At 45.6% G+C, this 12,084-nt stretch overlaps 1 protein-coding gene across 2 annotated transcripts in view; it reads left to right on the top strand.

Annotated features, from left to right (window-relative positions):
* The window catches only part of ABCC3 (ATP binding cassette subfamily C member 3), a 708,094-nt gene that overhangs the window by 344,793 nt on the left and 351,217 nt on the right, over nucleotides 1-12,084 (top strand). For both annotated transcript variants that reach the window (XM_078654774.1, XM_078654775.1), the window contains exon 7: nucleotides 10,822-10,953. In XM_078654774.1, coding sequence (XP_078510900.1) covers nucleotides 10,822-10,953 — 132 coding nt within the window. The remainder of the gene's footprint in view (nucleotides 1-10,821; nucleotides 10,954-12,084) is intronic.

Below are 12,084 nucleotides of genomic sequence, written 5' to 3' on the forward strand. Positions count from 1 at the left end.
TCCCTGTAGAAAGAGCCAGGGTGACTCCCACCGAGTGGGAAATCTGGATTGGGCATGAGAGGAGTGAGAGGAAAAGGGTAAGATGGGAATGGTCGCCTCCCTCAAACCCACTGTCATTAGGCTAGCAGGATAGATGCCAGCTTGAGAGGTGGGGGGTCAGGAACACCAGTCTCAGAGGAGGCTGTCCAGATGAGTTGGGGAAAAAGCCTGTTCAACCTAAATCCCAGGTTTGTTGTCAGGGTCATGATTTCACTCTAGTGAGGGTCGGAGTTGTCCCGCTATGAAGTAAGTAGGGATATCTGGAAACGCCAGGCCCCCCTCTAGTTACTGTAGCTAGATACTGAAGACCTCTGAGGCCGAAGCCGGAGGTGGTGCGACTCGTTGTGTTAAATTGTTTACTTTGTGCTCACCCATATTTTAAAACTTTGTGTTTTAAACAGAGATCTCTCTGCTTTTAAAAATCTCTTCAAGCACTTGACATACAGCGGATTTAGCGCTGTCCCCGCTTTGATTCACGGACGCCATCGCTAGCGCGAGGCCACGCCCACCCACTAAGCCACGCCCACCCCCTCAGCCTATGAATAGCGCTGATTGCTAGCGCTCCCATAGAAACTGAAGACCTCTGAGGCCGAAGCCGGAGGTGGTGCGACTCGTTGTGTTAAATTGTTTACTTTGTGCTCACCCATATTTTAAAACTTTGTGTTTTAAACAGAGATCTTCTCTGCATTTAAAAATCTCTTCAAGCACTTGACATACAGCGGATTTAGCGCTGTCCCCGCATTGATTCACGGACGCCATCGCTAGCGCGAGGCCACGCCCACCCACTAAGCCACGCCCACCCCCTCAGCCTATGAATAGCGCTGATTGCTAGCGCTCCCATAGATACTGAAGACCTCTGAGGCCGAAGCCGGAGGTGGTGCGACTCGTTGTGTTAAATTGTTTACTTTGTGCTCACCCATATTTTAAAACTTTGTGTTTTAAACAGAGATCTCTCTGCTTTTAAAAATCTCTTCAAGCACTTGACATACAGCGGATTTAGCGCTGTCCCCGCTTTGATTCACGGACGCCATCGCTAGCGCGAGGCCACGCCCACCCACTAAGCCACGCCCACCCCCCCCCTCTCCCCAAATGTGCTTTCCATGCAAGCGCAGCGGACGAGCGCAGCGGGAGCGCCGTTTGCGCGCCTAAGGCGCGCCTAAGGCAAGCCCGTCTGCGCCCGTCCGCGCCGGGACCGGGCCCAGGGCCACAACCCCTGCCCGACCAACGCCTGATGCCGACAGGACATACACAAGCCATGACCTATTGGCACTTCAGCCAGCGCCCAACACTCGCTGTACAAAAATAGAACCTTCAGGATTACATAGCCAGTCTGCTTCCTACTGCCCCCATTGCAACCATACAATACCTTTACGATTACCTGTCGTAAATACGGAATCTGCAAGGAATGGAAAATTAGCTGTTAGAACAATTGCCCTTATCAACGCGCGCTCACTTGTTAAGCATAGGCAAGAGATTTCAGACCTCATTACTGACTTTAAACTGGATGTTCTGTTTGTCACTGAGACATGGACCGATGATTCTTCAGAGCCTGACTTAGCTATAGCAGTACCGGATGGTTACAAAGCATACCGCCAGGACAGATTTAGACAACGAGGGGGTGGATTAGCTATAATATCCAGAGAATCATATCCTGTCAGATCGATTCCTATCCCATCTATATCCTGTGAAGCCATGCAGTTTGCCATCAAACTATCACCTTTGTTTAACTTCAAAGGAATACTGATATATCGTCCCCCCGGATCAAAAACAGCTTTCCTCAACTGTATCAACACAATGATGGAATCAGTCGCCACTGAAAGTGCATTTACGGTCCTAGGTGACCTGAATTTTCACTTGGACCAACTCCATCTAACGGACACGCTTACCCTAATTTCCGATCTGGAAACACTAGGGTTAAAACAACGGGTCACTTCCCCCACTCACCTAGCCGGTCACATTTTGGATCCCATATTTTCCAATTTAGAAGGCCTACAAATAACCAACATATTACCTATGTCATGGACTGACCATCATGCCATTTTTGCCACTATTACTATTAAAACTCCCTGCGGTAACAAACCCATTCCCATTCATCATAAACCTTTTAAAGATTGGAAAAACATCAATCTGGATGTTCTAAGGTCAAAACTGGATCAAACTTGCCCAATACTATCTGCCGACCCCAATTCAGCACTACTTCAATTTCACTCCTGGCTGGGTTCGGCCACGAACCAATCAGCCCCGACTAAAGAATTATCTAAAAACAGATCTAAATCCACTGCCCCCTGGTATAACGAAGAACTAAGGGCACAAAAGCAAATGAACCGGAATAAGGAGAGACAATGGAGGAAAACCTATGATACAGCTAGTAAAGCAACCTATAGGAATCTCTGGCACTCTATAAAGCCATGATTACAAAGGCAAAAAAAGATTACTACACTGACCAAATTCAAAAATCCAAAAACTCCCGTAGACGACTGTACCAAATTACAAAATCATTGTGAGGCAATTCCCCGGATCTCACTCCCCCCGTCACAATCTTCATGTGACTCCCTAGCCTCTTTTTTCTTCACCAAAGTTGATGAAATCTATCAGGCATTCTCGGCTAACTCACTCCCCAGGACAGTCAATTCCCGGATTCTATCTCCAGTCAACACGTTCCCCAGCTTTCAACCAGTTACAATGGACCAAATCAAAATCATAGTGTCCACCATTAAATCAGGATCGGCCCTGGACCCCTGTCCACTTTCAGTGCTTCTGCCGGTAATGGACTCTATCATCCCACTACTTACCCAAGTATGTAATTCCACCCTACTTGCAGGCATTTATCCAGACCCCTTAAAAAACACCCTATTAAAACCCTTGTTAAAAAAACCTTCCCTCGATAAAAATGAGCTAAAAAATTACAGGCCCATCGCGAGTCTCCCGTTCATGGCTAAGGTGATTGAAAAAGCCATGAACATTCAGATTTCTGAATTTATTGAGAAACACCATCTCTTGGATGACACGCAATTTGGATTCCGGAAATACCATGGGACAGAGACAGCCTTGATCAAGGCCGCCGATGATATCAGGGTAATCCGGGATCAGGGGGGAACAGCCATCCTGGTATTGCTGGATTTATCGGCGGCTTTCGACACGGTCGACCATACGATTCTGGTTGATCGTGTCGAGAGATTCGGAATCTGCCACTCCGCCAAAAATCTAATTGCCTCCTTCTTAGCCAAAAGAACGCAGGCCGTCATTTTAGGCCCATATCAATCGGCACAACTTTCATCTCCCTGCGGAGTTCCTCAAGGCTCATCCCTTAGTCCGACACTTTTTAACATTTATGTGTCGGACATTGCTAAAACCATCAAAGCACACGGGATGAGCCTAACCTCCTACGCCGATGATACCCAGTTGGTACTGGCAATCAAAGGTGATGGAGATCAAGTGTCCGAAAAATTTAAGAAGGGACTTATCGACATAGGAGAATGGATGGCCACCAACTGCCTCAAATTAAACTCAGATAAAACTGAGGTGGTCATATTTGGACCTCTTCTCCCAGCCTGGCCATCAAGTTGGTGGCCAGTGGCCTTTGGTACCCCTCCCATCCCAACTGCCAAAGTTAGGAACCTTGGTATCATTTTCGATGAAGGTTTACACTTCATGGATAACGCCAATAAACCAGTTTCCACAGCACATCTAAAACTAAAGATGATCAGGAAAATTCGACCTTTTCTCCCGGACTCTGCCATCAAAACTCTGGTCACCTCCCTAGTATTTTCTGCCCTGGACTACTGCAACGGCCTCTTTCTCAACGCTCAATCTAGAGTCATATCCAAACTGCAAACTATCCAGAATGCAGCAGCACGTCTGCTGTCAGGAAAAACAAAATATGAATCAATATCTGGAAGCATAAAGGATTACCACTGGCTCACCGTTCGAAACAGAATCCATTTCAAGTCCCTCTGTATCGTGTTCAAAGCACTCAATAATCAAGGACCTCACTTTTTGAAAGAGCAGCTGCAACCGTACAAACCTAGCAGAATTTTACGTTCAGCCACACTCGGCCAACTGTTTATTCCCCGCACAAAGACAGTATCCTGGGGTGATCGACGCTTCCTGGTGGCAGCCCCAAAGCTCTGGACACTCTACCCCTAAACATCAGGCAGAGCCCCTCCCTCCTTCACTTCCGTAAGCTCTTAAAAACTTGGCTGTTCGATCAATGACCTCTCCAACTCCTCGTCTTTTACCACAAGTAACTGGTTTCTCAGCGCCAAGACGCCCTAGGGTATATGCCGCGCTTTATAAATATCAAAAATAAATAAATAAATAAATAGAGAGCTGAAGCTACTCATGGTGATTTGCCTCCCCAGACAAATCTGAATATTTTATTGTGGATCTGTATCGGTTTGGGAATGGTGAGGAGGAGGGTCTGGAGAAGACAAAGCAAGCGGGCATAAAGTTCATTTTAAGGCAATTAAGCCACCCCAGCCATCAAATCTCTAATTTGCCCCATTGATAGAGCTCTTTGAAAAGACTGTTGAGAAGAGGTGGCTTGTTTCATTCAAAGAGGGTTTTTATGTGTGATGGGTGTTGGCCCCCAAGGTATGTTATTGCTGATGTTACCCATTGGAAACCCTGTCTCTGAACGGGCTCCCCGAGGCAATCACAGAGATCAGTGACCCTCATGCCCCAACATTTTGAAAAAATAATCTTAAAGCCTGATACCCGTGCAAATGAGGGAATAGAGGATTCAGCATCTGCGATGAAGCATAAGATGTCATCTGTGAAGAGAGACAGCTTAAGCCTTCTGTTGCCAATATTCATAATGCAGAGCTCTGTGTTGCGCTTGGTCTTTGCCATTAGAGGCTCCATGGTTAGAGTGAAAATGAGGGGAGACAGGGGCCATCCCTGATGGGTCCCTCTTGTAAGAGTGATGGTAGATGATAGTGAAGCCTTAAGTTTGTCACTTTCTTAGCGTGCAGGGAGCGAAGAGACAGCAGTCAACAGGTTTGATTGGCTGCTTCCATAAGTGCTATGGCCAGACAATTATTATCATTTGCCTGGCTGTTGTGCAATAAAGTTTGATTGTTGGGGTGCTATCAGAGTTGGCAAAATGTGGCGGGCCTGGCTACTAGAATTGACATGAACATTTTCATGTTGCAGTTCAAAAGTGCAATTGGATGGTAGGAAGAGCAGGCAGTGAGGGGCTTATTGGGTTCAAACGTACAGTGAGGTGAGACTCTAAAATGGTATCACTGAATCTGACTGATGCTAAGAAAAAGTTGAATACTTGGGCCTTAGCTTCGGGTAGGAATAGCATGAAAGATTTATATACCAAACTCGGAATCCCTTCTGGCCTGGGGCTTTGTGTGGGGAGGTTGCTAATTGTAGCACTGACCTCTTCCGGGCTAATGGTGGCCTTTCAGAGGTCCAGCTCTTCCCTCCTGTCAGGGGTGCATAGTCCCTGAGGTAGTCATCCTCATTTTGTTCGTCTAGGTTTTGGCCTTGATAGAGCACAGAGTAATAATCGTGAAAGATCGACATGATAACAAGAGTATTAGTGTGACTTACACCCTCTACATCCCGGATTTCTTGCATGTTGTTGTGGGCGAAGCGTATATGAATTTTGTGGGCCAAAAGCCAGTCAGCTTTAACCCTTATGCTTATAGTAAGTTTGACCAACATAGAAGAGTTTCATGGCTGCCTCCATCAGTAAGTGTTCCAGTTCCCCCTGATGCGTCGAAGCTCCTGCAAAGTCCTATGTGAACCCCCTTTATTATGGCTGGATTCTACCTGTTGGAGCTGGGCCTCAAGTTTCTGTTTGTGGTGCTTGGCCACCCTCTCAAAGTCTGCCGTGTGTGATAGAAGTTTCCCTCTGAATAACCGCTTTTGCCGCACCCCATAGACTCACTGGGGTCATTTTTGCGAAAAAGTGTTTGACTGCATCTTTTATGCAATCACATAGGGTCGGATCATGAAATGCAAATTCGTTCATGACCCAGGGTTGAGGAGCACTGGGACTGATATCTAGTCTCACTGGGGCGTGATCAGACAGAACCTTAACATCTATGAAAGAGTCAAATAGACAAGGGAGTAGTGATCTGGATATTTAAAAATAATCAATACAGGATTGCACACAATGGACACTAGAGTAGAACATGTAGTCTTGTTCGCCTGGGTGGAGGTGGTGCCCAGCATTGACTTGAGAGAGGTCAAGTAGGCCATGGGTTAGGGACGGAGGCAGCAGGGGTTCCCCATATCAAGTATGGGATCGGTTGGAACTAGGGTTTAGGGTGACATTAATATCTCCACCAAGGAGGATAGCTCCTCTTGCGAAGAAGGAGACCCTCAGGTAGCGATCAGAAGAAAATACCTCTCTCTCACCATTATGGCCATAGACAGTGAAACATTTAAAGTTCCCCTAATACCCACCAAGATGCCCTCTTTGTGTCTATAGGTTCTGTCTAGGTGGATAGTAGTCCCCATCAGAGGAGGACAGCTACCCCTCTAGCTTTGTTAGTTTAGAAGGAACTGTATTGGGTGAGATACCAATAGGAATGCAAGCGCCTACTGTTGTCTTTGAGCAAGTGGGTTTCTTGTAAGAGGGTAACTTCTACTTTATGCTGATGCAGCCAATGTATCAGCACCCTACGCTTAAGTGGAGTTTTAAAGCCCTGGAAATGTAAGGTGATAATGTGGAGGGTGGTCATATGCAAGTAAGTGGTGTAGCCACAATCTTTTGAATTGCAACGGGAATGGTACGTGTCCAAGTTAAGGTAAAGAAAACATGTATTTGTTGGACATCCATCCAAGAGATAAGTGGCCAGCTCCTGACAAGTCACAGGCCCCTCAAACCCCCAGTAACTTATGGACAGTCACAGTTAGATGTAGTGAATCAACGTCCACAAAAACAGACGCCTCTGTGCGCTGCAACTCCAGGTAGCCTCAGGAGTGGTAACCACACACCACCGAGAGAGTTCAAGCTGGGGTGTCATCATGAGAACAGGCACATTCTTGTACCCCTTGGGCCTTATTTTTCTGTTTACCCTTCTTCTTCCTAATTGATCGCATTGTCTCGAAGCGCCAACCTCCAGGTCAAGCAGTAATTCTGGTACTGCTTGACCTATCTGCCGCATTCGATACTATATCTCATCAAATCCTATTGGATAGATTGCGCTCCATAGGTGTCCAGAACACTGCCTTGAATTGGATACAAGATTTCTTAACAGATAGGACACAAACAGTGATTTTAGGCCCTTTTCAATCAAAGATCAACCATGTTACGAAAGGGGTACCACAGGGCTCTTGTCTTAGCCCGTCTTTATTTAATGTGTATGTCGCCCCCTTAGCAGCACTTCTTAGGAAAATTGGGTTTTTCCCAATCTCCTATGCGGACGACACACAACTGATTTTCACATACAACAAATACACCCCCAACATCCAGAATGTGTTCTCAGAAGGCATGAAAACGATTACCTCCTGGATGAGGAGTAATTTCCTGCAGTTAAACGCAGGAAAAACGGGAATCATGCTTTTTAAAGATGCTATTGCTAGATGGTCTCCCAGATGGTGGCCAGAAGAACTGGGCTTAACTCCCATAACAAAGACAGTTGTCAAAAATTTAGGGGTTTTAGTAAACAGAGATCTCAACCTGAAGGATTATATAGCAACTATTAAATGATCCTGTTTCTATACGCTGAGCCTACTTCGGAAGATTTTCCATTTTCTTCCAATTAGAACACGAAAAACGCTAATCCATGATTTAGTTCTTAGTCGCTTGGATTATAGCAACGCCCTGTTAATTTCCGCCAAGGATTCTGACCTACAAAGTTAACAGGTAGTGCAGAACACTGCAGCACGCCTGGTGACCAGTGCCCCCTGTCGCGCTCCATCTCTTCCCTTATTACACAACTTACACTGGTTTCCTATTCGGAAGAGAATTCACTTTAAAGTGTGCTGACTGGTGTTCAAAGGCCTCAATCATATGAGCCCTACATAGCTGGCTGAAAATTAGTCAAATACATTCCATCTCGCACACTTCGCTTTGAGGGAAAAGGCCTGCTTGTCGTCCCCCGAATTAAGCAAACCAGATTAGGAGGAAAATCATTCCTCTACAAAGCTCCTACGCTATGGAATCAATTGCCTCTGGAACTTTGCCTAAATACCAACTATCTGGCATTCAGGAAAAAGCTTAAGACTCAGCTTTTCTAGAATAGTATGCTCTCACTGTGTTGTACTGCTAGTTCTCCTTAGCGCGGAGATACCCCATTCGGCGTGAGTCAGGCGCTTTATAAATGTTATAATAATAATAACTTCCTACTCAATCCATGAGCAGTAGTTTGGTCGAGTCACGGGGAGTCTCTGAGTCTGAAAGGGAAGGCATTTTAAAAGCCTCTCATGCCGCCACTGTCATGTGAACTACAATCCTCTTTTCCTGGAAGCCAAGTGGAGGTAAAGCTGAAAGCCCCACCTATAGGGGATCTTATTGGCTCGGAGATGCTGGGTCACATCCTTGGACTATCTGTGTTGGGCCAGTGTGAGTGCGGAATGTCCTGGTAGATGCCAACTGTATACCCACGAAACACTATAGGTTCTTGTTGTCTGGCCTCCCTCATCAATTGTTCTTTCAAATGGAAGTAGTGGACTCTGGCAAATTCTTCTGCTGCTGAAATGAGAAGAACACTCTATGGGTACAATCGAGGAGCACTGGTTGATCATCAGGCAGATGTAGAAGATAGGTGAAAAGAGCCTGGACGTGCGCCTCAAGATCTGCTCACTGTAGAAGCTATGCCCCCGATGGCACCTTATTTCGCAGTGAGCGGTTTTCCAAGTTGTTCAACTTATCTTAAAGCATCTTGTGACTTAGTTCAGCATTTCAATACGTGATGTTCGATCCATATTGTTCAACGAGGGACCATTGATCGTAGCCTCTACAGTAGCCAGGTGGGAGTGTGTTTGTCACAAGGATTGGTCCTGGTCAGAAATGGCTCTGTTGAAATCCTGATAAAAAGTGACACCATGGCTTTGCAAAACTCAACTAATAACATTTGAAAGTCCTAATTAGTCACTGGGGCTTACACATCTGGGCTCACCATCGGATCCATAGATGATGTCGAGGAGTCATGGCCATGCAGACAGAGGGTTCCGCTTTTTGAAGCATGTCCCTGATGGAGGTGGTGCAAGTGGACTTTTTTTTCGCAAGGCACACCAGCACCGGACACCTTTGGGCAACAAAACTGGAACAGCCCAGTAGCCCTCATAGGAATGCAGTATCTATAGGTGGCATGTTGCCTAACAAGCCGAATTCAGAGCATAAAGGGTACTCTCCATGGGCAGTGAGTGCAGGACAGGCACTGTAGGGAAAAACAGCCTGTATTGGGCCCACTACAGCGCTAGGTCGGTGATGGTGCCGGTTCAACTGTAATCCCCTTCTAAGGTCTTCACCATCTCTACCAACCCCAGAGTCCACATGCCAGCGTGTAGCCTATGGTCACGACGTTGTAGCGCTCCATCATTCACAGCACCGGATTTAGCAAGGGAACTCCCAACTCATCCCTCTCAGGTCTATTTGCAGCACAGCATCAGGTGGGGGCCTCAGTCTGGCAAATAGCATGTGAGCTCCCACTTCCGAGACCCAGGATTGTCTAGGCCACCACAGCATCAGGGTGTAACAGCGGGAAGGTTGAGCAAGTATGATGAATAGGCTGAAGCCTTCAATCTCCTCCACCCATCTCTTCGCAGGCGAGGGGCCCCTCACCGGTCGCCCTCATGGGGGCACGTGACTTTACTCATGGCTCCTGTTGCTGGGCGATAGGCCTATGGTGAGGCAGAAGTCCAAGGGGCCGTCATGCCATCCCCCGTGCACCCGCTGTTGGCGCTGCCAGGTACCTGTTGCACCCACCAGACCAGTCCAATTGGGTCTCTCAGTCCCCACCTCCAACTCAAGGATGGTGCGCTGCGGCTTGGGCGCCGAGTGGTAAGTCAGGTCCGCCAGTGAGGCAGCCACAAGTTTGGTCAGTTGCTGGCACCTAGGGACCCCCTCCTGGGTCATATATGCCAAAGATTCACCAGGCCGGCGGGGGAGGGGGCGGGGGGGGGAGAGAGAGGTTCCTGGGGTGAAGCTGAGCGAAGACATGTTATGCCTGGTCTCCTCCCTGGCCACGCCCCTGACTCGAATATTTGTAATACTTTTAATATATTATTGTTATAAAGTCTTTATTTTTGTTGATGACTAGTTTTTACTCGCCACCGATTTTTAGAACTTGAATTTTTATTTTTATGTAATATGTTTTACCTTTTGTACATGTCAATGAATTGCTAAATTCGAATTGACACCAAAGAAAGAAAGACAGCCAAAATACTTTAATAATAATTTAGATAGTTGTATTCCGAGCAGACAATGGTTCATGTTGCACATTTATATGCAATATATCTTTATAAAGAGACAAAAGGAATGCCTGGTGTCTTACTGTACACACATGTTTATAACATTTCAAAGCACAATAGTTCGTACTGCATGATTAGCCTAGTGACATTAATAACTGCATTGCCCCATTAATATGACCCATCAGCTCATGTGTGTTTTGTAAGTGAGCTCTGCAAGCAAGGATTGACTGTATCTTGCGTCAATAAAGAAATTGTACGTGAACAGAGGTGGAGGAGAACCACATACTGACCTTTCAGTTGCAATTCCCTCTCCCTTACAGCAAAGTAACAAAAGATTGCTGGATGTTTGTTGAATGATGTTCTAATATCCTTGTAATCAGTTATCTTGTGTCTGCTTTCATACAGAATGGCCATTCTCGGTTATAAGAGACCCCTCGAAGATAAAGATTTGTGGCCTCTGAATGAAGATGACACTTCAAAGATGGTTGTTGAAAAGTTAATCGAAAAGTGGGAAAAAGAAAAATTGAAATGTAAAGCGTAAGTGTTTACATTATTACGCATGTTAATTATTATGCTTGGAATCTTTAACATGACATAAGTGACTGCTAGAGACGGATTCTCAGCAGAAAAAAAGCTTGTTACTCTAAGGAGAAGTGTAATTATTTACACAACCTTCTCTAACATTTAAAAATGTGGTTACAAAATGCTTCTTTGAGTCTCACTGAATGGAATTTATTTCTAGAAGAAAATGAAAAGAGGAAGGGTTTGAGGAGAAGTTTGGTGTTTATTAGCTTAGGTAAATGTGCATGGAATTAAGGCAATAACTATCTTAAAGGAATCTGCATTGCAAACATTTTGAGTGGCGGTGACAGTTTCCGTGATTTTCATCAAGTTCTGTTGCATGTTGTAGTTATAAAAATCAACAAGCATTGGTAAAGTTAGTATGTGTCTCATTTAAAGGTGTGAGATGATCAATTGGCTTAGTCAGTTATTGTTCCAAACGTTTCTAGCGCCCCAAAACACATGCAGGCACATACACGCTTACGGGCCTCTGGATCATGTTTCAAGGTGTATGCAAATGCTTTGAGGGGTATGCAAATTAGGCCTGGGTGGTAAATTCCGTACCGCTCACGGAATTTGGGTAATTTTGCGTTCCGCGGAGAACGCAAAATTGCCCAAAATTCTGCGTTCCACGACTTCGCAACATTTTTTGCTTGTTCGCATTCTCAAAATGCGTGTTCGCGAGATATTTACCCCCGAGCATGCAAACAGCGATCGGGAGCAGTAAAAAAGCATTGTGAACAAGCAATTCCGCATGTTCGCGGAATTTCTGCCTGTTCGCGGAGATTTTTTACCGTTTTGCGGAGATTTGCGTAACGTGATTACGCAATTCCGCCTACCCCTAATGCAAATGCTTTGAGTTTATGTTCGCATGATGTTTCTGCTTTATTATTCTGACAGTAGAGTAAAAAGAAAAAAAATATGAAGGATTGCGTAAAAAGCACTTTAAAGCTACTGGGCCATGCATTGTAATACAAAGGAGGCAACAATATTTGTCCAGACGGCATTCTTTTAAACTGAAATAACCCCTGCGGCGTTATGAAGGCAGTCAAATGACGAGATTCCTTAGCCAACTCTATTTGATGATAGGCCGATCTCAGGTCTAAT

This window comes from Lissotriton helveticus, chromosome 7 (assembly GCF_964261635.1).
Source record: "Lissotriton helveticus chromosome 7, aLisHel1.1, whole genome shotgun sequence".
NCBI lineage: Eukaryota > Metazoa > Chordata > Amphibia > Caudata > Salamandridae > Lissotriton > Lissotriton helveticus.